This window comes from Neltuma alba, unplaced genomic scaffold (genome assembly GCF_004799145.2).
Source record: "Neltuma alba isolate B1F8T4 unplaced genomic scaffold, ASM479914v2 tig00011128_pilon, whole genome shotgun sequence".
NCBI classification, from domain to species: domain Eukaryota; kingdom Viridiplantae; phylum Streptophyta; class Magnoliopsida; order Fabales; family Fabaceae; genus Neltuma; species Neltuma alba.
This window is the reverse complement of record NW_021635864.1, coordinates 518,687-544,448: the sequence shown is the minus strand read 5'-3', so window position 1 is coordinate 544,448 and position 25,762 is coordinate 518,687. Positions and strand designations below refer to the sequence as shown.

General features: G+C 36.5%; 4 protein-coding genes across 7 annotated transcripts; 2 read left to right on the top strand and 2 right to left on the bottom strand.

Moving 5' to 3' along the window:
• The first annotated feature begins 62 nt into the window (after positions 1-62).
• Positions 63-6,615, top strand: LOC114761614 (WD repeat-containing protein PCN). 2 transcript variants are annotated; one of them, XM_028951027.1, is made up of 11 exons: positions 63-379; positions 499-642; positions 1,058-1,361; positions 1,453-1,516; positions 1,718-1,831; positions 1,969-2,131; positions 3,309-3,459; positions 3,595-4,193; positions 4,701-4,882; positions 5,152-5,412; positions 5,880-5,959. In XM_028951027.1, the coding sequence occupies exons 1-11, from the start codon at positions 212-214 to the stop codon at positions 5,887-5,889; spliced, it is 2,160 nt and encodes a 719-aa protein (XP_028806860.1). In that variant the 5' UTR covers positions 63-211; the 3' UTR covers positions 5,890-5,959. The 2 variants fall into 2 exon arrangements, with proteins under 2 accessions (XP_028806860.1, XP_028806859.1); XM_028951026.1 differs by lacking the exon at positions 5,880-5,959 and adding an exon at positions 6,100-6,615 and having other exon boundaries at positions 64-379.
• A 2,323-nt stretch (positions 6,616-8,938) lies between these two features.
• On the bottom strand, positions 8,939-10,966 carry LOC114761620 (uncharacterized). 2 transcript variants are annotated; one of them, XM_028951037.1, is made up of 5 exons: positions 10,808-10,966; positions 9,880-10,382; positions 9,681-9,761; positions 9,497-9,575; positions 8,939-9,116 (listed from the first exon to the last, which is right to left on the bottom strand). In XM_028951037.1, exons 2-5 carry the CDS (start codon positions 10,219-10,221, stop codon positions 9,088-9,090), a joined length of 531 nt encoding a protein of 176 aa, XP_028806870.1. In that variant the 5' UTR covers positions 10,222-10,382; positions 10,808-10,966; the 3' UTR covers positions 8,939-9,087. The 2 variants fall into 2 exon arrangements, with proteins under 2 accessions (XP_028806870.1, XP_028806871.1); XM_028951038.1 differs by having other exon boundaries at positions 9,497-9,572.
• Positions 10,967-15,455: 4,489 nt separating this feature from the next.
• Positions 15,456-17,367, bottom strand: LOC114761616 (uncharacterized protein DDB_G0283357). The gene has a single exon (XM_028951032.1). The coding sequence runs from the start codon at positions 17,305-17,307 to the stop codon at positions 15,871-15,873; it is 1,437 nt and encodes a 478-aa protein (XP_028806865.1). The 5' UTR covers positions 17,308-17,367; the 3' UTR covers positions 15,456-15,870.
• Positions 17,368-23,085: 5,718 nt separating this feature from the next.
• LOC114761618 (F-box protein At3g12350) lies at positions 23,086-25,608 on the top strand. Of its 2 annotated transcripts, none has more exons than XM_028951033.1 (2): positions 23,086-24,354; positions 24,841-25,608. In XM_028951033.1, exons 1-2 carry the CDS (start codon positions 23,413-23,415, stop codon positions 25,282-25,284), a joined length of 1,386 nt encoding a protein of 461 aa, XP_028806866.1. In that variant the 5' UTR covers positions 23,086-23,412; the 3' UTR covers positions 25,285-25,608. The 2 variants fall into 2 exon arrangements, with proteins under 2 accessions (XP_028806866.1, XP_028806867.1); XM_028951034.1 differs by having other exon boundaries at positions 23,086-24,489.
• The last annotated feature ends 154 nt before the right edge of the window (positions 25,609-25,762 follow it).

Below are 25,762 nucleotides of genomic sequence, written 5' to 3'. Positions count from 1 at the left end.
GCCTCCACTCAATGCACAGCCGCGCTTAAACCCTGCCTGCCAAACCTAACTTCTTCATCACTGAGTCGCCTTCATTTCACTTCTGATGCCCTCCCCAGTTCTTCCGTATTCTAGAAGCTCGAAACTCCGGAGCGAACATACAAACCCACGCAACGAACATACAAGGAAAGTGTTGCAGCTCTCTTGATAGTGATTCGACTACTGTAATAGAATGGTTGAACTTCATAGAATCAGTTCAAATTTAATAGATTGGAAGCCTTCTCCGGTAGTATCTCTAGCCACCAGCGTCGATGGTTCGCAGGTCGCCGCTGCCCGCGAAGATGGCTCCTTGGAGATTTGGCTTGTCTCCCCCGGTTGTGTCGGCTGGCACCGTCAGTTGGTAAAGCAGCTTCTTCCTAGTCTTGGATTATTTTTATTAGCTCAGGAGTTGTTTAATTCGATTACTGTTATTAGTTCAGTTCCTACAAGTTCCTGATACATTTAGCTTGGCACTTGCAGACTATTCATGGAGATCCCAATGTAAGAGTATCCTCACTTATTTGGTGCCACGGGGGTTCACAGGAAATGGCATTCGGTCGATTATTCTCATCTAACATCGATGGTTCAGTTTGTAAGTGGGATCTTTCTCACTTGTCCCAGAAGGTGCGATAGATGCTTTTCTTTGACATTCTACCAGCTATATATCGTTTGGCTTTTATAATTTTGCATTTGGCCCTCACGGTCTGATGACCCCCCCCCCCAAAAAAAAAAAACCAACTCGACGGTAAGCTTGAAAAACCGCGTGTATACTTCTTGTCTCGTTGTGGTAGTTAATTAAGTTAAAACTTAAAGTTCGTGGCATCTTGATGCAGTTTCTTGGTTCACAAATTTGAAGTATTTCCGGGACTTAAAAGAAAATCTTAGGAGAGTGAAATGTTTGCCCCGAGGCGTCAGATCTATTTAAATTGTCGTTGTATGCTTCATTTTGTAACCTAAAGAATGTTTTCCAAAAGCCTAGTCGATGCACTGGTTATAGTTAATACGTCACTTTATGACTAATCTGATAATGCTTTTGCAGACTGTGCTATGTTCAATTGGCGTCTCAATCTGGCAAATGGCACTGGCACCATCTAAAAGCGACTTAGTTAATACTAATGCAGAGCCTGATCACATGGGGAATGGATATTTGACTTATGACAAAGACAATGGTCGTGATGAGCATGAAACTAGTGACAGCGAAGAAGATTCTGAGCCATCTAATTCTCTTAAGGTAGTCGAATATCCACGTGTAGCAATTGGTTGTGACGATGGATGTGTGCAAATATATGCCATCTCAGACACAGATGAGTTCATGTGTACAAAATCGTTGCCTCGGGTCAGTGGTGAGATTTCTTCTCCTGAGTTATGAGGCTTGCTGCAGATTCTCTATCAATTCTGCTAAGTTTCTATTAAGTGAGTTCCATTTTGTTTCAGGACGAGTTTTGAGTGTGACTTGGAGTACCAACGCAAATTTCATATATTCTGGAAGTAGTGATGGGTACGTGTTGATGGCTAATGATCTCGTGAAAGTTCTAGGACAGTGTCCGCATCTATGTTTCTGCTAATACATGTGTATGGGTGAACCATTCTGCAAACACTGAAGTAGACGAAGTAGCATGATCATCTGGCGCTTTGATTTTCAGCACTAGTTGGTAAAATATGTTTTCAATTCTTTACCACCATGTTTTTTCCCTCACAGCTTGATACGATGCTGGGATGCTGCATTGGGTCGTGAAATCTATAGGATTACAGCTGGGCTTGGAGGTCTGGGCAGTGGACCTGAACTTTGTATTTGGTCGTTACTGTCCTTAAGGTAACGCTGAAGACATCTCTTGGACTGAATATCTAATATGAATACATAGTATTCTGACCATTAGTACATTGTTAACTTTAGTATCCCGCTATCTGCTTATGTGCAAACTTTTTTTTGTCCGATCGTTTGTTCTTTAGGTGTGGGACCCTGGTTAGTGCAGACAGCAGTGGTAGCGTCCAGTTTTGGGACGGCCAACAAGGAACTCTCTCACAGGCACATTCATTGCACAAGGGAGATGTAAATGCGCTCGCTGCAGCTCCAACTCATAACAGGGTGTTCTCTGCTGGCTCTGATGGCAAGGTATGGAGTTGCATATTTTGATCTTTGTTATGAAACTTAACCAAGTAATATTCATTACTATTATTCTGAAAAAACAGTTTATTGATGCTTATATCCTGTATCAAGTCAATGTTATGCAAACTATTAGCTGTTAGTTATTTACGCTTTTGATAAAAATGTAGGGCAGTGAAGACCAAAGATATTGGCTAAACATAGAAGAGTTTTTGTAGCTGGTGTATTGTCATATCAGATGGTCAGAGTCCCTTTGAGTTTGAAGTAATTAAACCCTTTTATAGATTCAGTGATCAAAAGCATTGGCAGGGGTATCTGATCAAGGATAGGATAGCACACATGGGAAATTAACTAAACAAAATTAAGTGATAATTTGCCCAAACAATGACTATAATCGAGGGCAATTTTCTTAACGACTGAGGCATATTAAGGCAACCAAGAATAAAAATCTTTTTGCTCCTCAAATATGAATGCTGGAAACCTAATAGAACTCTCGATGTTAAATATTACGGGATCCTATATCCAAATACCCTTTTTTGCAATTTTCAATTATTCATAGCCAACCCCAGCTCACCTGATTATCCTGTTGCCAACTTTAAATCCCAGACAATGTTCGCTGTTAGTGATGATATATTTATCAATAAAGCTCCTAACAGCTTATGCTTTGGGGCTTAAGTAGTCCATAAGATGGTAGTAAAGTCTCTATGACTGATTAGTAAATAATTTGGCTGCTGTCACCCCCCATTCTTTTGAGCTAAGTTGAATATGAAGGGTCTATTCTTTATCTTGCTTTTCTTCCTTTTTCCACCCTTCCTTGCATTACAAAATTTTACCCGATGCCGGTATTTTGTTTTATATCTGACAGTCTCTTCCTATATTCCATGAATGAAGCATATTTTAGAGATTTCTGATCTCAAGAGCTTTCAGATGTTTTATCCTGTTATGTCTATAACAATAATACAAGTAATATTTGTGGATAGGAGATGGATATTTATTGTCTCAAGAATTTTGATGTTATCCTTATCCTCTTATGCATGAATACATATAATCTCATATTTTTTAATTTTCTTTTTATTTATAATCTGCTGCCATCCCTCTATTCCCTATGGTGTCCTGTTATCTAATATTGAGTTTTCGGAACATGTGACATTATAATAATACATGTTTAACTTATTCCATCATGAAGATTATCCTGTATAAGCTCTCCAGTGAGTCGTTGTCATCCAATAGTGTTGAGTCGCCAGCAGTAATAAAGAGATGGACTTACGTTGATTATGTGAGGGCTCATACACATGATGTCAGGGCCTTGACTGTGGCAGTACCAATTTGTCGAGAAGGTTTGTCCATGGATTTAAATCTTACTCTCTTTCGAGACAGTTTATACCAATGCATTGTTATGCATGCCAAAAAAAAATGTTGGTTTCAGTTTTGTTTGCTGATTCTTTACATATTTCTATGCTGATTTTTGACAGATCCCTTGCCAGATGAGAAGATTAAAAGAGCTCGTCGTCAGGAAAAACCCATTGATTTTAGTTACCGTAAATGGGCCCATTTGGGTGTTCCCATGCTGATATCCGCAGGTGATGACACAAAGCTCTTTGCGTATGCTGTAAAAGAGTTCACTAAATTCTCTCCACATGATATCTGCCCTGCACCACAGAGAGTCCCCATTCAACTAGTGCCAAAAACAGCCTCCAATCAATCAGCAATTCTTTTAGTCCAGTCTTCTCATTGTTTAGATATTCTTTCTGTACAACCCAAAAAAGGCATCTTCCCTGACGTTACACGTCCCACTTCTGGTGGCTTTGCAAAAAGTGATCTGCTTGCTCGAGTCAAGAGCAAATCATCTCGGAAAATAATTTGCAGCGCTATTTCTGATTCAGGCGTGCTGTTTGCATACTCTGATCACGTGAAGCCTAGTCTATTTGAGTTGAAGAGCCCTGAAATTGGGGGGAGTACATGGAGTGTTAGGAAAAGGCAACTCCCTGGTAGACTACCATTTGCTCATTCTATGATTTTTACTCATGATTCTTCTCGGTTGATAGTAGCTGGGCATGATCGAAGGATATATGTAAGCTAGCACAAAACCTTATCTCTTAAAATTCTGTCCTTTTGAAACTCAATCATAACTTTCTTTAAAGTGTGGCAACTCTTACACTTCAGAGAGTGGTTTCTTATTGATGTTGATCCCATTTTCTGTTGAGTGGCTGATATAGTGTTTACAAGATCAGACCCCACTTTTTGGTTGAACACCAAATACTAAAATGGGATACTTTAAGGAACTGTAGATTTTTGTGTACTGTGCTGGACCTGAGTTGATGTTCAGAAGTAAAATTTACATTTATTTTTGTTATCCAATTTATCATTTATCAATTGCTAGTCTGGACCCTCCGTCACGGGGAACAGTGTTGACATATATGTGTCTATATATGTTTATGAAGCCAAATTAGCGGGGTTGTAGAATAAGCTTCTAATATATTTTTGAGTGGACTTTTTGCATGTGGTTACTATTTAGACTACTATGTATCTACATGAGCGTGTGGGTTATTGAAAGAGTTTTACCTGTTGAATGTTACAGATTGTGGACGTGGGCGGCTCAGGACTAGTGCATGTCTTTACACCATCCCGTGAGATGCAAGATGAGGGGTTACCTCCGACTGAACCTCCCATAACAAGGATGTTTGCCAGCTCTGATGGGCAGTGGCTGGCAGCTGTGAATTGCTTTGGAGATGTATATGTATTCAATCTCGAGATATTAAGGTTTATTACTTTGTCCACTAAATATCTAATGATTTTGCCTTTTAAACCTTGAATCAGTAAATTTGTTCTTGTAGTCACATCATTGTAATTGGCTAGGTCATCTTGCTTAAGAAAGCGAACAAAACACATGTTCAGGATTCACGTGCATGTTGGTCCATTATCATTTTTTTTTAAATTTTTGCTTTTTGGGAACTGGGATATGGAAATGCTTGCGTTTGACTTTTCTGAGATTCACATAATGATTGGGAATTCAATTTTTTTTTCCCCAGGCAGCACTGGTTCATTTCTAGATTAGATGGCGCCTCTGTTACTGCTGGTGGATTTTCTCCCCAGAACAGCAACGTACTTATAGTTACAACTTCCTCAAATCAAGTGTATGCGTTGGATGTAGAGGCCAAGCAGTTGGGAGAATGGTCAATGAGGCACTCATTTGTTCTTCCAAAGAGATTCCAAGAATTTCCTGGTGAAGTTATTGGGCTTTCATTCCCTCCCTCTGCAACTTCATCTTCCGTTGTTGTTTACAGTGCCAGGTATGCACCTCTGTTGTTTGATAAAGGTTGATGAAATTACCAAATTGAATGAGGAGTAAAATGTGTCGTACAATTGTGTTTGGAGTATTGGAAAACTAATTTTTTTAAATGATAATCAATCGATTTTTCACAATAATTAGTCACTGCATTTTTTAACGGAAAACTGATGTATTAATTGTTCATTTATGTTTTCCATTTGTAAATTTTTAGGATGGGCACATGTATAATGCAGATGTGTTTTAGGTAAAATGATATATCAGCGTAACAAAAGACTGAATGAATATACATTGTAGATGCCAAAATAAATGGCTTTTCTAGGTTACGCCAAAGGACTTTTTTTTTTAAAAAAAAAAATTGTCCCAAGCTCACATGCTTACATTGATATTTCTGACAAATTGGATGTTTTAGAATTTCTTTTAATTTGGTAACGACATTATACTTATCTACAACTATTATTTTTTCTGTAGTTTCTTATGATGAAAGCTCAGCACAGTTATGGGAGTTCAGTTCATAGGTTTCTTTGCTACAAAGCACAGATTATGAACGTTGGGAGCGTTTGCTTTCAAATTTATGATAGTTAGAGTGACTGGCTTGAAATTAGAACATAATTTAAAAGTTAAATATATGTTTATAGATTTTTGGCTTCCGTATACCCGATGTTTGAAACAAACTTAATTCTATTTTCAGGGCAATGTGTTTGATCGACTTTGGATTGCCAGTGGAGCAAGATGATGGTGATCTATTCTATGCTCAAGACTCAATGGCCAAAAATTTACAAAATTATCTCAAGAGGAAACACAGGCATAGGAAGAATTTTGAAATTTTGGAATTCAGGGATCCTGTTTTATTTTTAGCCCATCTTTCGAAAAGTTCCGTCTTATTCTTAGACAAGCCGTGGTTAGAAGTGGTTAAAAGTTTAGAAGCCCAACCAGTCCACAGACATATTTTTGGCACATAACATCTTCCGTCATAGGACGTGGTCTCAGCTGGAGAGAGATGCAAAGTGGGGATAAAATTCCCTTTGTTTTGTTTCAGTTTTTTTTCCTTTTTCTCCATTGCTGGGTTCCAATATTATGTATTTCTTATGTATCCTTATAATTTAATTTTGCCCCATCAGTAATAGCTGTAGCTCATAATTCTTTTAATCTACGACTTTGACGATTTAATGTGCATGTAAATTTTTGACTTACCCTTTTGTTAAAATTCTTGAGCCTCCTATTTTCATCGCTGAAAGATGCATGGTGTCAGAAGACCCTGAATATCGTAAGAACACTGGCATACTTAATCCGAAGGAACTTGTGCCGCGTAATGCCGTTGATGGCTTGTTAGTAGGAAGGAAATGAAAGGAAAAGAAAAGGTGAAGATGTATGGGGGCATGTTTCTTTTAATTATTTTATATTTGAATACTATTTCTGATTTTAATATAAGAATTAATTAACTAATTTGAATAGATTAAAAAACTAGTTAAGTTAGTTATTTATAATAAATATATTTTTAAATATTATTACTAATAAAGTGTATTAATTAGAATTACTATTATCATAAAATTATTTTTTTAAAAAAATAAATAAGTATGAGAGATAAAAAAGATTAAAATTTTATATTTATAATCAAAATAAAAATTAAATGAATTTTAACGTCAAAAACATGAGCTAGAAAGAAAAATGGAAGGATGGGGATGGGGTGTTTTTCCTTTTTTTTTTTTGAACCGGAATGGAGTATTGAATTGACAATGACATGACGTCACGTGTACATCGTTGGTTGTCCGTACATAATGGCCATGATGTGTGAATGTCATTTTTAAAACCACAATTTATCTTAAATATTGCAATAATTTAACGGTCGGTAATTTTCACTCAAATAATAGACGGTGAATAGCATTTGAAACCTGTACAAATTTAACCAAAAAAATTATTTATATATGAATAGTAAGAAAATATAAATTTCAGTAAATAAATACATATAAATTACTCGTATATAGTTTAAAATTTAAGACATTTAAAATTGCTATTAACCTAGATTTTAGTAGTTATTTACGCACAACTGGTTCAAAGCTTCTATGTTTCGAACATTTCGAGCCTCTGACCATTTGGTTAAATGCATAGTGCACAAATCCAATGGGCGGAAGACAGTTTGACTTGTTTCTAACATTTCATGCTCAGATTTCTGAAATGTTAGAATAATTGATTAGAGGAGGACTATCTACACAAAAGTAAAAATCAAAAGGTTTTCGTTGTTAAATTTTAAAAATATAGAATCGTCAACGCATGACTTTGCCTTGAATATAGAAGGATCGTAATTGTTTTTAACAAAAACAAATAAAGAAAATTAATGTTTCTTGCTTTTATTCATATATAGCAAATAAAGCAAGAGATAGCCCATTTCCTTTTTCTGTCCATTTCTATTCTCTGTCATGTACTCTCTCCGTCTCTTATTATAAGATCCAATTTTTTGAATAGGTTTATCTCTCTTTATAATATTCTTTTTGAGTTTGTCTGAACATTTAATATATTGTTACTTATTTTACCCCTTAGTTTAATACATTTAATACATTCTCTTTCTTCATTTATCTCATTATTACTCTCTCACATCTACCTATTTACATTTGTTACATATTAATTACTTTTAACTAATTTTAACTGTTTTTTTAAACCGTACAATTTAATTAAAAGGATTTTATAATAAGAGACGGAGTCCTACTATTTCTCTTTGTTTTTTTCTTTTTACTTCTTCACTACCAAAGCAAGGCCTTGGTCTGAAATACAAATTGAAGGGAGCCCACATGAACTAAATTAACGGTATAGTGTTCAAAGTATAATTCATTTCTTACCTCTGAATGCAACCTCGTGAAAAAACCATAAGATCCTTAATCATATCTAAATCTACAGATACAGTTTAAAAGGAACAAGAAAATAGGATTCACTGTCCGTTTATTATTCAAGTTCTTTGCTTATAGATCCAAACGAAGACCAATAAGAAAACACTCGCAATAAAGATTTTAGTTGGATATACAGTTGCAACCAAAAACAAAACTAATAATTGAAGCAGTGTCACGAATGGATCAAATTGTGTGTGGGTTGCTATCAGATGGTGGTGGGGTTGCACTTTTTGGCTGAAAATGAAGCTTTTGTGTTGGTTTCATTATCTATCTCCAAGCTTCTCCTTACCAAATTTACCATCCCAGAGCACTTGTGAGCTAGGCTGGCACTTGGTGTCACTTAATAAAGTGGGCCACTTCTTTTCCATAAGCCCTTCGGCTTTTGGGTTTCTCTCATATGCTTCGTGGTGACCTTCCTGTCTCACAAAAATAATACATTTGCAAAAAGCTTCTTGGTTCGAATCTTCCATGTTTTGTCGATTCAGTTGTGATTTTAGAGAATTATGGGATGAACTTAATGGCTAAAAGAACGAACTTGACACTTAATGACAACAGAGAAATTGAAGATGAAATCCTCATTTGGGGTTTTAATCTTTTTTTTCCCCGACTGCAGTAGCAGCATCAAAGGACTCTACTACGCCAAACTAAATATTTTATTTTCTTTGGGGTAGGGAAAAAAAGGGGAAAAGAGTAATGAAAGAGTTTCTTTTGACGTTGAATGGCTTCTCCTTTGACGTCCTCTAGAATGTCTTTTGACAGCAACGCAGCAGCAGAGAAAAATCCCAGAAGAAAAAAACTCATTTCCTTTTTCCTTCACTAAATCCACCTGAAAAGGAAGATACATAAACCCCAACAAAACAGTTACTTGCTAAGTTCATTGTCTTGAGGCCTTGCTTGTAGAGGTAAGAAAAATAGTACTCATCCAGTTTTTAATATAAGACATATTTAATTAATTTGATTAGATTAAAGAAATTAGGTAAGTTAATTAATTATAAGATATATGACATATTTTTCTTAAAATACTATAATCATCTTCCTTAATATCCTCTCTCTCTCTTCTATTTGATTATGATTGATGGAGTGTCCCTAAAGTAATTTAGAAAAAATTTATAAATATGATAAATATGTTTTATATTTAAGACCAAAATTAACTCAACAATTAGGTTTTATATTAAATACCGGAGGACTATATGTCAGTGAAATCACCTGGTTCTCCTGAAGCTTGTTTTCCAGCAAGAGAGCGCTCAAAGAAACTAAAATGCTTCTGGATTTTGGGCTTTACCTGCTGAAACACCGACAAATTTACCTCAACATTATAAACTCCGAAAGTGGGTCAATGGTTATAGACATAATGAAACCAAGAGATCAATAATGGAACTGCATGTGCTACCTTCATTCTTGTTGCAGAAAAACCTTGAGAGAATTCCAATGCATCCTCCACCACTCCATTTCTTGGGAAATTGGCTTTCTTCTGTTCCATAATAATAAGAAGAAGACTGTATTAAGCACGATTTTAATCTGTTGCAAATGATTTTTTTTTTAAAAGCATATTAAGTCAATGATTAAAGAAAATCAGTCCATTGACTTGCCTTGGAACAGCTAAAAACAGGGGAGCTAGCAGTGTCATCATCAAGGTGTGAAGCCTGTTGATGCATGCTAGATTCTTTCACGGTCTTCTTCTTCTTCTCTTTGGAGTTCTTGGTGTGTTGGGAAGAGGAATGATTGGGATACCAATTTTCATAGCAGCATTCATCATCATCATGGTAGATTGGAGGCCCAGAAGAAGCATCAGAGACCATGGACAAATCTTCTTCGTCCTCTACAACTCCACCACTCATATGGAAATAATTTCCAGAAGCAGCGGATTGGTCCAAGTAATGGGTCCAACCAGATTCACTCGCACTATTGTATTGTGGAGCTGATATATCCATTCAACTAGACGAGTATTTCTTTTCAGATTCTCACTAATCAACCATGGGCGATCATGCAAAAAGAGCTCAGAGCTAGAGCTGCTCTGCTTTCCTCCCTTTCTTCTCTCTCCTTTGGTGCTTTGTAATGATATTCCTCTCAGTATATGTAGAGGAGGGAAACTCTAGAAGAAAATAAATAAAAAAGAAAAAGAAAACTCATCAACATACCCAAAAAAAAAAAAAAGACCCGCGGGGGGGGGGGGGAGAACAAATGATTCTCACTATAATTTTAAACTCCTTGTATCCTTATGCTCAATCGTTTCGCCTTCTTATTTTATCTTTATGCGAATGAATCAATATTGCCAGTTGGCCTTGTGTGCATGTGTGTACTATAGTGTCTATTTTGCGTAGATAGTGAGAGAGAGAGAGAGAGAGAGAGAGAGATGAGAAAGACGAAAGAGGTCATCACTCATCACTCTTCCTCAACAATTATGGCATTACCATGCTTCCATAAAAACGATAGTGCTGTCCTATCAAAAAGCAAAAAAATAAACTAAAGTTAATCCTGATTTGCTGAAGTCACAACTAATGATACTTTCATGATTACCGTCTTCTTTACATTAAAAGTCAGGCCTCCCACAAATTGACTCCACAACAAATGCTACTTGGTGCTCCCTCTCCTACATTTTTGTTGATCTTTTTCCCTGTGAAAATATTCTGTGTATGCAACGACCAACATACTCTTTTCTTTACCTCTAAATCTTTACCACCCTGTAAATCTCTTGCTCAAAGTTCATCTAGTAGCATTTAGTTAGTTACCGTACTAAATATAAATACATGAATGCAATGGTCGGATTTTATGAAGAAAATGAACCACTCAAGTTGAAAGGACATAGTACAGAAAATACATGATGAACATGCATGAGAGGAGTACAATCAGATACACATACCCGTTATCTGCAATTTGCTGTTTAAGTGACAAAAAACTCACTTCACCCAAAAGGTAGAAAATACATGATGAACATGCATGAGAGGAGTACAATCAGATACACATACCCGTTATCTGCAATTTGCTGTTTAAGTGACAAAAAACTCACTTCACCCAAAAGGTAGAAAATCCATATAGTACCTCCAACGCATATAGGCCCCAGTAAAATAGCTCTACTCTTCCTATATCTGTGCCTTTGTACTGGAAAATAATGTGACCTTATGAAGCTGGCCTAGGAATCTGACACTGTATGCCATGCTGCGGGTGGAAATTATGAACAGTAAAAACCGATCCCACGTCGGCTGTGATGGGAAACGTGGTAATATTATTAGAAATTTTGATCTTTCTGTGTTCAATTAGTTTTTTTTCAATGACCCTACCACATGCCTAGAAGCCAGTGAATCTCCATTTCATTTATTTCTCCCCTTTGTTGTGAGCGAAGTGACAATGAAATGTGACTTTATGTTAAGATAACGGGGCCACTATATGATTTTCGTCTCATGCACTCGGATTGGTCCCTCCCTTTTAATAGATTATGTCCCTTTGCTGGTTGGTTCACGATATTGCTCTGTTAAGCACTGAGGTTATCAATCTCAATTATTTCTAATATGCAACCACTTCTGAGAAATCAATATGCAGAATCTCTACTTAAATCTCACCCTCCCCTTTTCTAGGCTCCTCTGTTTGACACCACAAGATAAGAACAAACAAGTCATGAACCAATTAACTTGCAGCAGCCCCATGGGATATATATATTATATTTCTGCTATTTATTAAGAAGAAAACAAAAAAAATGGGTGTAAAATAATAGAATGAGAAAGAAAGTGTGTGTGCATAGGGCCTTTCAGTGATGATGCAACCACTAGAGTAGCAGCATGGGCTGTTTTCTTTTTCCCTGTAGCACCAGCTTTGATACAATGGTCCCCTTATGAAGCCAAGGTCAAAGATTGCCAATTGAAACAGTGCCAAAACCACCGACTGTGGAAATTCAAACTCTTGCAAAGAGATTCCCCTCTCCTGTTTTCTCTTCAACTTTCTTTCTCTTTCACAACCAGGACAAACAATCTCGTCCTATCACACAGATTAAAATCAGATCTTGAGCTTCAATTTCTCTCGAGGAATGTGACCACTACTTACCAAGAGACGTAAAAGTTGGTGTTGATGGATGATTATGAATTTTAGATATATAGCTATGGTCCCAATTATTAAAGCGAAATTAGGTAGGAAAACTGGTACTGATATGAATTGACAGGCACTGCTATTCTTAGTAAAAGCTGTCTGGCCTTCAATACTCCACTCAAAGAGACCAGAATTCAATTCTATCTGAAACAACAATGGGGACTCTGAGATGCTAAAGCGAATTGCCGACCGAACCATGGTAAACTTATGAACTAACGTTACAGGTTTTGAGGTGAATATGGTTGTACCAGTGCCCACCCACCCTGAACAAACAATGATTCAAAGGACACTATAATATAACGCAAATGGTACTGGCATTCATTATAGACTATTAGCTATACCCCCATTTCTTTTCTTTAATCTAATTCTCCGCCTTGTGAATATTTTCCTGATTTTTTTTACAAAACAAATATGATCCAAGTAGTTGAAAAACCAAGAGGAAGAGAACAGAGAATAGGAGGGAGAGTTCCGACTAGAATGAGAAAGCGGCGAAAGGAGGTACAACTATATTTTGCGGATGATAGGCGTGTGATAATAATTATAAAGCTACAGGCCGAACAATCCCTCAGAGACAGAGTCACAGGTCAGCGAGACAAAATAGGTATAAGGAGCCATGTGCTTACCCTATCCCGCCGTTTTGATCTGCTGACGAGCCCTTCATCATCAGCATCACCTCGTTCCTTTTTCAAAATTTTTTAACCATTTTTTTGGGTATTTGTTGCATACTTGCATGTCTCATACTTAATGTAGATCGTCATCACACACATGCTCTCATTTTCATGCTAATAACGAGGTTGAGTTGAAGAGTTTTTTTTTAAACCTTCTTTAGAGTTGTCAAAAGCACCAACCATTTGGCAATGGCCCTCAAGTCAAAGGTAAATTAATTAACTAAAGTAAATTAGTTCAAGCACGTAGATTGGTCCAATAATGTACTAAAGTCAAAAAGAACAACTTAATCTCGGACAGTTTGACATTGACATTGGACAGTTGGTAACGGGAATAAAAAAACTAGTTCACAAAGCAGATTCAAGTGGATGCCAAGAAATACTCCTGATAATCTGGAAAAAAAGAAAAAGAAAAAGAAAAATTGAGGAGCTAGCAACTGATGTATTCCTGGTACGGCCGGAATGTGTCTAAGCTTGGAATCATGTTAGAGCTGAAAGCGTGAGAAAAACTCGAGATGACTTCGATTTCGTTATGTGGGTTTTGGTAAGGAGGGTAAGATGATTTGGGGGAAATCTTGTGAAGGTGCATATAATGTTGCTGATGGTTGATCAAAAGCAGAAAAACTTAATCGAAGTTTTCTGGATGATAACAGCTTTTTCCTTAGGGGAGCTTTCATAAAATTAAAGCTCTCACATATTATGGTTATTCCTGTGAAAATTATTTAGTAACTGAGTTATTCCACAAGCTGATGTTTTGCAGAAATGTCATCAAAAAAATTGCGTGTATGTTCTGAATGTGAAGAGAGTCTTAATCACATGTTCTTATTGAGTAATTTTGCTAAAGTTTACCTGGGCTTGGGTCAGATTTAACTCTTCATCCTGAATTTTTTCAACAGAAACTTATCACTCTTTGGTTGGATTGTTTGTTGGTTTATCCAAGAGGTATGAATAAGGACGTGCTTTAAGTAAAGACAACTATGATTAAGGCCATTTCTTATAACTACTGGCTCGCAAAGAAGAGACATATCTTAGGAGAAATGACAGCAACTCGTCTGGAGGTTCTGCACAGAGTTAAGTTTCAGTGAAGAGATTTCATGACTGGTAATTGTTTGCCCATGGATGAGCCCGAGTCATTGAAGAAAGCAAACAAGTGAACTACAGTAGACATTATGACTGTTATGCATTTGTTATCGGGAAACTAGGGTTTATTCTGCCCAACCAAAGATAAGAAATGCAAATTTGTTGTGTCACTTCTCATTCATATGGTAATTCAAAGAGGGTACCTGTTATAGGGGGTGTGAAGAGCAGTAGACACAAGACATGATTCATTGATCTTCAGTGTGATTCATGAATTTCTGCTCTAGATGTTGATACCCCGAATGGAGGACTTTCTAATTTGGACAGAGCCAATCGTAATTGAATGCCTGATTTCGCACATCCATATGATCCTTCACTCTCTACAGAATTTTGATGTTACAAGCCTGCCAGGGGATTGATTAGCTCTAATTAATCTCAATTAATTGATTGATATTGACATATTAATCAACATATCCATATGTTGATATCAATTCATGTAGACCCACTTAATTATGAGACAAATGATACCAAGGAATGTATTATTGGCAACAGGTTGCTTTGCTCTTGAAATTTTCTGGTTCTTCCATTAAAAGAAGTAGGGCCATTGATAATTTTGAGCAACGTGGACAGCTTCTGTCCCCTGTCATAATTTAAAACATTTACAAAACGATAGCATGATTCTCGAAGCCTAAGGATTAAAGTGTCCCGTTCATTTATTGGGTGCCCATGCCAGACTTAATCCAACTTATAAAGAAAGTTCAATGTTCTGTGCGTTCTCTTACCTTGAAGGAAAATGGCACCGAAGATAATGGCTCATGTCTCATGAGATATTAGTAATTACTACCTCCGGTCCTAACAAGAAACTATATCTTATATTTTATATTAAGAATCAGAGGTATTTCTTCTTATATTTATAAATGCAGGTGGTTCAAGAGCAAAGAAAGAGCTCATCAAGCCTGTACAGGAAAGGATAAAGATCCTGTTTTAGCCCATTTGGCCTGAGGAAAGCATAGAGTTCATTACTCCTAACGTCTGCACTGCATAAGTGGAATTTTCCAGCAATGTCTTTAGTGATCAATGAACTGAAGACGGCCGTGCAACTTCATAGAACAAGGCAAGCCTCCCACTGATTCACCCAACATTCAGATCCCATGGATTGTTCAAATGAAATAAAACAAAAATGAATAGAAATGAAATGAAATGGCTACTAATGCTTTTAAGTATTTTACTTCTCAATAGGAATTTACTGTGTCTTTACATTACGATGCTCGAGGTAAGGCAAAGGGCGTGCAAAAACAATGACTTGATCATACAGACCTAAAAAACTGCTGCACGAGAGTCAAGTGATGTATAAAGTTAATCTGTTTCCAGAACATCACAGTCTTCAGTTTATTTCAACCAAGATAGTGATGGCCCTAACTCTCACGCCAACAGCAAGAGTCACACGTTTATTGGACTCAGGATAAGACCACTACTTCAATGCTCATCAATTAAAAGATAACTCTGCCCATCATAACAGTTCAAAATGTGCGAGCATTGGGTACAAAGAGAGCAAAAGAAGCCCATAACAGGATGCGATCAACTTGAGTGTTTACAAGGTTAGAAAAAATTAAGGGTAAAAGAGGAAAAATATGTTGAGTTTGTGAGTGCTACCAAAGCAAGCTATAAAATGGGCCAAATTCCAGGCTACATAGTACTAATTGACATCCTTGCATACCAATCACTCTGAAGACTCACCAGTATCACTACTAAAACAACATTTCATTTACTGGATATTTCATTGCGATCAACGTTACCATTAGAATCCTCACTCTTTCTAACCCAAATTTTCTGATCAACCCTCTGCCATTGAACGTCATGAGCACGAATTTTGATACCATAAGGTCCAGTCCTGTAATTGCGGCCGCCGTTATTCCTCCGAGAGCCACGGGAACTATCATATGTCTTAACTCTGCTATTCTGCTTCTCATTCTCGGAGTTCAGTGACACACTCCCCAATTTCTGTTGAACTTCAGTCATCAAATTATTACTCTTACTGCCATTCAATTCAATTTTGGTTTCCCTCCTGTCATCGACCGTCTGAACATCGGAATTAGCTACCTCTTTGTTACCCACCATTGTAGATTGCGCGGCATCGTCAGCCAATTTTTTCTTCTCCTTACCTGCCCTACCATAAGGTCCAATCCTGTCATTGCGGCCTCCGTTATTCCTCCGAGAGCCACGGAAACTATCATATGTCTTAACTCTACTATTCTGCTTCTCATTCTCAGGGTTCAGTGACACACTTCCCAATTTCTGTTGAACCTCAGTCATCAGATTATTACTCTTACTGCCATTCAATTCAATTTTGGTTTCCCCCTTGCCATCGACCATCTGAACATCGGAATTTGCTACCTCTTTGTTACTCACCATTGTAGATTGCGCGGCATCTTCAGCCAATTTTTTCTTCTTCTTGCCTGCCTTACCAAAAGCTCCGATCCTGTCATTGCGGCCTCCGTTATTCCTCCGAGAGCCACGGGAACTATCATGTGTCTTAACTCTGCTATTCTGCTTCTCATTCTCAGGGTTCATTGACATAATCCCCAATTCTTCTTCACCCTCATTCATCAAATTATTACTCTTACTACCATTCAATTCAATTTTGGTTTCCCTCTGAGAATCGGAATTTTCTACCTCTTTGTTCCCCACGATTGTAGATTCCGTCGCATCTTCAGCCAATTTTTTCTTCTCCTCACCTGCCCTAGGCTTCCATTTCCCCCTCTTCCACTTCTTCTTCCGTTGTTTTTTCTTGCCATCCTGGCCATCATTTCCATCTCCGACATCGGCCTCGGCCTCCACAGTCTCATTCGTTTCACGACTGACCTCGACAACGACGCGATTGCTTTCCTGAACGATCGGATTCTTAGGCCCAAATTCCGCCGATGGACGTTTCACGGCGGCATGCCCAGCACCGGTTAGACAAGCTGGAATCGCTTGCCATGCCTTTTGCTGGGTTTTGGGTCGTCGTCCTCGGTGATATTCACGAGGATTATGTTGGGAGAGCTTGGGGATTTGTTGCTGTTGTTTTTGGTGTTGCTCTTCCTGGTGCTTCTCTTGGAGTTGCTTTTCCTTCTCCTTTTGCTTGAGCCAGCGCTCTTGAAGCTGAGAGAGAGTGACGTAGTTAGGAGGAAGAGAAGGAAGGTGGTTCTTATCTTCCATGGAAAGTGCTATTAAGAGAGAGATACATCCATGAACACGATGGTGCGAGGAAAGGAAAAGGAGGGCGAGGCGGCCAACGGGATTGCTGAAGTGGAAATTCAGAGAATAATAAACAAGGTGTAAAAGCGCGGACCCGGCCGCTTGCTGCTGACTTGCGTCCCGTTTTCCAATTTCCAGCCACTGCGTCCTCTTTGGCTCTTTTGCAACTTTAATTTAAATATATAGTAATTTAAATTTAATTAAAATGATTAAAGAAAAAATTGGGGATAAATCCTCGTTTGAAAAATTTATTGGAAAATGGCCCTTAGAAATCTGTGCTTAATAAAGATAAATTACATATATAGAAATTTTAATTGTACTTAAAGGAAAATACTTTACATATATGGAAGTTCTTGCACATAACATATTTTGATTAGAATGAGAGATACATTGCACACAAAAAAATTTAGTTGCACTTAAAAAGAAGATACTTTGCATGTATGAAAATTTAGTTGCACAAAAAAAATTAGAATCTATTGCATGTAAAGAAACTTTAATTGCACTAAGGGAATGATTTGCACTTATGGAAGTTTAGTTACATAAGAGAATGGAAGTTCAGTCGCGCAACTTTTCTTGTGCAACTGAACTTTCGTATGTACAAAATATATTCTGTTAATTGCAACTAAGTTTCTTTGTTTGGAATGTTTTTTTTTTTTGGTAACTTAATTTTTATACATGCAAAGCATTTTTCACGTAATGTAATTGAGTTTCTTTCTATGCAATCCATCTTATATTCTATTCAAAATATGTTATGTGTAATTAAATCTCTATATGTGTACAGTATCTTCCTTTAAGTGTAACTAAATTTTCTCACATGCAATCTATCTTTTATTTTGTTCAAAATATATTATGTGCAAATAAATTTCCGCACATGCAAACAATCTTTCTTTAAATACAATTAAGCTCCTTTATGTGCAATCTATCTTTGCTAAGAGCATTATGGCCATTTCTTGAGCATATTTAATTGTTTTTAAGGACCTCAGTCTTTCACAAAATTTTAGGGACCATTCTCCGATAAAGTTTTCAAATGGGAATTCATCCTCAATTTTCCCATGATTAAAAGCATTTTTAAAAATAAAAAATAGAAGGAAACTAAATATAATAAAATATTAAAAATGATATACAAAATCTGAAAAAGAATGAGCCATGAATACCATAATAGTTTAAGAAAAACCCCTGAAAAAAATACCCTGAAAATATGAAAATAACAAAATCATTTATTCAAATTTCTATAATTCTAAATTAGTCCATTATACCCAAAAAAAACCTAAAATGTTTGTATTTTTATGATATTGCCACTTTTTTTAATGTCACCTCTTCATTTTTGTCTCTCGTCAATGATCAATTGTTAAAACTCCAGTGTCCGGGGATGTGATTTCTTTCAGTAAAGTTGATTTATGAAATATAATAAATAGTTAATAAAATATCGTAAATATCCCGAAACATCAATTTGTGAAATTTGTTGCTATTTATTAATCAAGTATAGTAAATTGTGAATAAAGTGTAATAAGTAATTAATGAAAAATAAACTAAATATTTATTGTACTTTTTTTTAATGAAAACTGGATTCAATATAACAAAAGTACAACTAAGGGTGTATTTGGATGAAACCAAACCGTGGTTTGAAAAAGTGATTCTAGAGAATAGATTCTGGGGAAATTAGATTCTGTGAAGAATAGATTTTGTAAAAAAGTGATTCTGAGAAGTGAGAGTGTTTGGATAGTTGTTATCAGAAGCACTTTTTATATATACAAATTACTAAAAAAAAGACATAAATTAATATGATAATTACAGAAAAATAGATTTTATGATATATTTTAATTTGAAGGAATAAAATTGTTAATAATATGTTTTTTACCAACATAATTAATAATACATAAGATAATATAATTAATAAATAATTAATGTGTATATATATTTATAAAATATAAGATTAAATATATTTATAAAAAAATATGTTTATAAAAAAATAACAAGATACATATCATATAGGCCATCACACTCTCCCTTCTTTCTCCAAAAGCAAAAAAATTTTGCTTTTTCCAAAACCATGGTTTTGACCCAAAACCATGGTTTTGGTTTTTGGAGGGGGTGTTTGGGTAGATTATTCCCCAAACCATGGTTTGGGGTGCCACCCAAACACACCCTAAGCTAGTTGAGCTATCACATTTATTGTATTTCATTCGCTATTTAAAACACTTGTTTAGAAAATGATAACTCATTTCTTTTTCAAAATTTCACAGTTGGATTTTTTGGAATATATACAGTACTTTATTAGTTATTTGTTACATTTCATGGGTTAAATTTGTCTCAAGAAAGCATACGCACAAGCGAGGGTGATGAGATGCCATTTAGAAAAAAAGATATGGGGTAGTGATGTCTCTTTTTCCAACGCTTCAAAATTTCAAAATATATAAGGGCACTGGTTTAATATTTTATAAATTTTAATCACTGATTTGTCATTTCTAAATTTATAGGGTATTTTTCTAAATTTTCTCCTTTTTTTTTAAAATACTTTAATAGACTTGGTGACTGGTTGACTCGTGGTGAATGGGAATGATGGGGTGATTGGCCCCCATTCGTAATGGCCACGTCGACTTTTTTGTTTGGTTATTCCTTATTACTTGCAGCTCAAGTTCTTCTGCTTTCACTACGTTTCTTGCGGGGTGGGGTGGCCTAGAGGAAAACGGGCCGAGCCCGTCGGGCCGAGCCCGTTTAAGCCCGTTTAACTCGAGGACCGGGTTTGTATTTTGAAGTCTTGAAAGGGAAGTCGGGCTTAAAAGGACCAGTCCTGTAGGGCCGAAAAATAAACGGGCTGGCCCTGTAGGGCCGCGGGCCGGCCCGTTTAGACCCGCTATTTTTTTTTTAATTTTTATATTTTTTTCTTAACTTAAAAAAAGAAACCCTAACATTTTAGACATAGCATAATCTTAATTTTACTTATTCCAACTGTTCACATAGATAGCATTCACAAAAAAAAAAGGAATAATTATAGTTGTGGGAAAAATAACCAAAAAAACGTGAAAATTGTAAAATTTAAAACTAAACATATTCACAAAAATATATTGTTATTTATAAGTTGTCAAAACTTGTTAAAATACTGTATGCGTAATTTTTATGGTCTTTATTTGTTATTCTCCCATATTTTTTATACTTGAAATATAATTGATCAAAAAATCTTTTGAACTAAAATAAAGATCTATATCATTTTTATAGTTAGAAACAAATTTAGAACTAAAGATGATGGACTCTTTTCTTTTTTATCGATATGACAAATGATTATTCTTTATGTATACTATGTTTGTTAGTTAAACTTTTTTGTTAATTATTGATAATTAAACCAGATCATTTACATTGTAATTATCTACTGAACTTAGTGCTTATTTAATTGTTTACGTCTGTCCTCTATTTAGTTTGTTTATTCAATAGACTCTATTACACTGTGATATATGTTTAGACATGATGATGTTTATATTTGTGAGTTAATTTTATTTATATTTATATCTTTTATTAGTAACTTTATTGTTTTATTTTTATTATTTTGATAAAATATGCAAAAAAAATTTAAAAATTTCATTTTAGTTAAAAAGGCTAAAAGCCCGCGGGCCGGCCCGAGCCCGTTATCTCACGGGCCAGGCTTGAAAAAAATGAGTGATTTTTAGAACTCGGACTTAAACGGGCCGGGCCCGTTAAGCCCGAGCCCGTGACGGGCCGACCCGTTTTCCCGGTACTAGGGTGGTTCGTGAGTTTCCGTGAAGGGGTCTTGCCTGTTATCCGAGCAAACTTAATATACTGAATTTTAATTAAAATGTGATACTCCTCTTAATTTTTATTATAAACACACAACAATTTTATATAAATTAATGAATTAATAAAGTTGGCTAAAATTAATTATTTTTATGAAATATCAAAATTATTATTAATAAAAATAAATAGTTGGAGGGGTTTGGTTAATTAGTTATAAAATTTTATGGTTAATTATGAAAAATCATTAGTATTTGATTCTAAACATGTTATATTATGAAATTTGATAATAGCAGCATGAAAAAAAAATATTACAATATAATGTGATCTCTTTGTTACAATTAGCCCAAAACTTAACAGTGAAATTCTTATATTATTCACTACCTCTAAATTATTTCAAACAGGGCATTAGATTCCCAAGTTTTGATTGCGCTCTCTTTCTTTTTTTTTTCCCCTTTTTTTTTAACCATTTTGGGTTTGCTTGTTTCAGGGGTAAAGACCAATATGTCCGCGCCACATAAGATGACACTTGGAATATATCTGGGCTTTTTCTTGTTCCATGAGTAGGCTATGACTCCAGCCTGGTGACAGGCATGAGGCAACGGCTTCCTTAATGAGTTCTATTTTCAACTATTACTAAGCAAAATTTACCAATAAAAAAATTAATTTAGCAATTTATAGTTGGTTTTAAGCTTTGGAGAAAAGGGAAATGTGACTGCATGTAATCTTAAACAGAGGTACGTTAATTGTTTCTTAATGTGAAAACTCATATCAGAGTTTTAAAGTTACAACGTCATGCAAATTTATTTCTTGGCTTTGCATAATTAAATATAAATATGCACATGAAGATGTCAATGTTAATTTTAAATCTCAAATCGATTGTTTTTATGATGCCCTCCTTATTGCTATGTATGGCTAATGAGCCGATGTACATGTGGCTCAGTGTGGTTGACAGTGAGGTTTGAACTTGACTTATCTTCTCTGCCCTTTCCAACCATTTCCTTTCCACCCCCTATTTCCACCTTCAGATTAAAACTCAGGTGATCCAAATTTAATATTTTTAAAATTACTTTTAAAATGTCTTTTTATTGCAATTTAAAATTGTTACAAGTAAAGTTTTGAAATTTGAAATCTACTCATTTATTTTTTTTTAATGACTTGACATTTTATTAGTAATTAAAAAAAAACTGAATCTGGATTACCCAAATCTCAATCGAAAGGTGAAGGGAAAGTGGATGGGAAGGATAAAGGAGAGAAGCCAAGTCCGCAAGGCTCTGGGATTGTTGTGGGTTTTGTTTCTCATTACACCCCAAAAAAAAAACACATCAGGCCAAGTTTTCCAAACTCCTAGCCTAGTCCAACTAAAAGCTCGCTACTGAATTAAGACAAACAAGACAGTGTCGATAGCAAAAGAAAGCCCATTAAACAGTCCAGATCGATCTAGCCCAGCACCTGTAAATCAAAAGCTGCCTGTAATGGTATTTGCATGGAGTTAAAACAATCATATCATCTGTAAAAAAAAAATCCAACTCGGTCTCCAGTCTCCACATTATGCACGGTCCATAGATTTGTTATACTTATCTTCTGCAAAACTTTTTTATTATCTTATGTTAGATTGTGATTCAGTAATTGCTTTTTAACAAAAATACTGTGTGTGATGTGTGTGTGTTTTGATCGATAGAAATATTTTCTGATTTAATAAACAATGTAATGAAAAAATCACATTAAATTTGAATAAACTAAATGAAGTGTGTAATTATGTACTGTATATGATTATTGCTAATCAAATAAATGAGGTTGTATGGTTTAAAAAATAATTAAAGTTGTTCTGGCAAAAAAAAAAAAATTTAAGCTGTAAATCGCAAGAAATGTGGTGCCTTTCCGGTCTTCGTTCAGGAAGAGAAGTTATTGATGCAAATGCAATCAACCTCTGAAATAAAAATGGAATCGAGGAATATTTTTGAAAACTCTTTCCGCTTCTGAGTCAACCTCTGGTCGTTCGTACGATAAGTGATCACATGGGGGCACGAAACTAGAAAACGTCACGTTTCCCTCTGCCGTTTTGGCCGCACGACTTCAACTGGAGTCTCACGCGACACAAAATCATGTCAGTTTCAGCTACAGGCTGAAGATGGGGAGAATCTGGGAATAATTCCTCTTATTCTTCAACCAGAATCTATGAAATACCTATTTTGATGCGGTAGAAAACCCTCGACGAAAGCCATACTCGCTCCCCATTTTTTCCATAGCTTGTATCTTCCATTTCCAGCCTGTAGAAAGAAACCGGGCGATCAGCGGAGAATTAACGTAGCCGGGACAGAAATGGCGAATCTGGAAGACCCAAATTTTACGGAAAACGAAGGAGGTTCGATTTCCTTCACCGATTTCCCTGAAGATGTCCAGCTTTGTATTCTCTCCTTCCTCACACCATCGGATATTGCCACCTTTGCCTGCACATCCAAGCGATTTGGCTCCCTCTTTAGCAACGATAGCAAACTCTGGTTTAGCCTGTGCGACAGGAAGTGGGGTTCGAAGACACAGATCACGAAATGGGGCAATGGGAAAATTAGCTACCGCCTTCTGTACAAAACCCTCAACGAATGGGAAAATCTAATTGGCTTTTGGCGTCGAAGTGGACCGGGAAGCATCGCTATTGCATCACCGTCGTTGGTTATCTTCGAGTGGGGCCAATCGTTCCTCGCCGGTTCCAGAGTTTCTCCGTCGAAAACTGGGACCTACGATATATTAAAGTCACCGTTTTTGCGGATGAGTCTATCGTCGGAAGGACAGGTTCTGAATTTTCTCGATCCCGATGGGCAAACTGAAATGTCCGGTAATTTTGAGATCTCTGGGCAATTCGACATGCCTGATAATGAACTGATTCCGGTCAATGTTAGTTTTATGGGGAAAACACACTTTGTTGTGGAGGAAAATCAAAACCTTACCCATTTCAGTAGTCCAGACCAAAGGAAACATGGATTCAGGAGAAGTTCGAGTAGCACGAATTTGAGTTCAGATTATTGCACTGTTGGAGAAGATGTGGTTGGTGCCGACAGTGGATCACCAGGAAGCTTACCAGACAGATTGATGTCAGACATTTATCAGCATTTTGCTAACAGGACGAGCCCAGGTAGTGATAAATCCAGGAAACAAAGGAGGAGAGAGAAGGAAAGGCTGGCTAGAAGGAAATGGGAGCCTGAGCATTTCGTGAAGATTGTTAATTGTGCACCCACTCCATCACGCCCATTGCAAGGCCTATGGAAGGTGCTGAACTTCTCATTCAACTTGCTATGCTCATTAAGCTTTCGTGTTGATCTGATATATTGCTCTGATATCTGTCATTTGATATCACTGTCTGGTCGAGCCTTTTATGGAGAATATTTATTTGCGTCCCATGTAGTTCACTTCTGTCATTTCAACCCTGGAATAAGTTTAGAGAGGAGGGGAAATGCACGAAGAACAAATCCGGTGCAGGTGGTCCTTTTTAGATTTTCATTGCCTGCGTACAGAGTCCCTCCTATTTAGAATGCGCTTGGTGATGCTGTTTAAAATGTCTGAGGATATGCACCTCTACTATCCAATTCATGTAAACAAAATCTGCAAATGATATCATTATACTGAGGAAGGGTTTTAAGTAAAAGTCTACTGTACAATCTCTTTTTTCATTTCATTTGTGAAGTGGATGATTTGAAAACTGATGATGCCTGCGGTATGACGACTGAAATTGGTCTCTTTGATACCGATATGCAGGGTATTGGTGGTGACAGGAGTTTAGCCTTTTATCTTGTGGCGTATGATGATATTGGGGGTGTTGCTTGTCGGCAAGTTGGGAATCTTACTGGACGATTTCCCAGTCATTCCCCGGTCTTCTGGACAACAAATGCTACATTTGTAGAATCACCTTTCTCCCCTGAGGAGGAGTATTTGTATGACACTCGCATTCATCTCAGACCACTTGAAGCAGCCAGTGAGATTCACCACTGTTTCCCTTTGACAGAAAATGAAGTGGTAAATGGAATTCTCCACATAAGCTCAAGCTATGAGTTGATTATTCCAGACCTTGCTAGAACAGTAAATACTAGGAGTGCAGAAGGAAGGATTTGGCGGTACCAGAATGGTACTTTTGGATTTGGCTTCGTTCGGGACAATTTCATAGTAGACCTGAAGCGTATTGCCTATGATGACTGTGTTTAGATCTCTCTACCGATTAGTTTCCTTATTCTGCATCGGTTTTTAAGCATAGATTATTCATTTATCTGCTTACCACCATACCTCGTGGGATAGTGTTTTATTCCCTGTGAATTTTATGATGATGACAACCATGGTAATTTCCTTAGCTGAGGTTGGTTGTCTAGCGCCACATTATTTTTTCCCCCTTCGTCTATTAGGATAGAGTGTTTCAGATAACTGCTGCCTTTCTACGTGAATGACACTGCTTTATCCAAATTGTATATTTCTTCACTGAGGATCTAACAGGGATGTGACATTATAATTTACTTCATTAATTACCTGCAGTCCTCCTTCAGATGCCAATATGTTATATCTGACAAGTTGAGCATCGCAGTTGTTATATCGTTCTTTAACACGATCACTGAAATTTAGTCTTTCCTCATCTTCTGTCGAGAGGAAAATGGGCTTATTTCACAAAAAAGAAGGGGAAAATGGGCTTATG

What these genes read in the sequence shown, in the direction of transcription:
- LOC114761618 (XM_028951034.1), top strand. Translation starts at nt 23,413, where the DNA reads ATGGCGAATCTGGAAGACCCAAATTTTACGGAAAACGAAGGAGGTTCG. An exon ending in ATTTATTTGCGTCCCATGTA is followed by an intron (nt 24,490 to 24,840) that starts GTTCACTTCTGT and finishes ACCGATATGCAG; the next exon opens with GGTATTGGTGGTGACAGGAG.
- LOC114761616 (XM_028951032.1), bottom strand. Translation starts at nt 17,307, where the DNA reads ATGGAAGATAAGAACCACCTTCCTTCTCTTCCTCCTAACTACGTCACT.
- LOC114761614 (XM_028951026.1), top strand. Translation starts at nt 212, where the DNA reads ATGGTTGAACTTCATAGAATCAGTTCAAATTTAATAGATTGGAAGCCT. An exon ending in AGTACCAATTTGTCGAGAAG is followed by an intron (nt 3,460 to 3,594) that starts GTTTGTCCATGG and finishes GATTTTTGACAG; the next exon opens with ATCCCTTGCCAGATGAGAAG. An exon ending in GTTGTTGTTTACAGTGCCAG is followed by an intron (nt 5,413 to 6,099) that starts GTATGCACCTCT and finishes TTCTATTTTCAG; the next exon opens with GGCAATGTGTTTGATCGACT.
- LOC114761620 (XM_028951037.1), bottom strand. Translation starts at nt 10,221, where the DNA reads ATGGATATATCAGCTCCACAATACAATAGTGCGAGTGAATCTGGTTGG. An exon ending in CTGTTTTTAGCTGTTCCAAG is followed by an intron (nt 9,762 to 9,879) that starts GCAAGTCAATGG and finishes ATTATGGAACAG; the next exon opens with AAGAAAGCCAATTTCCCAAG. An exon ending in ACAAGCTTCAGGAGAACCAG is followed by an intron (nt 9,117 to 9,496) that starts GTGATTTCACTG and finishes CTTCCTTTTCAG; the next exon opens with GTGGATTTAGTGAAGGAAAA.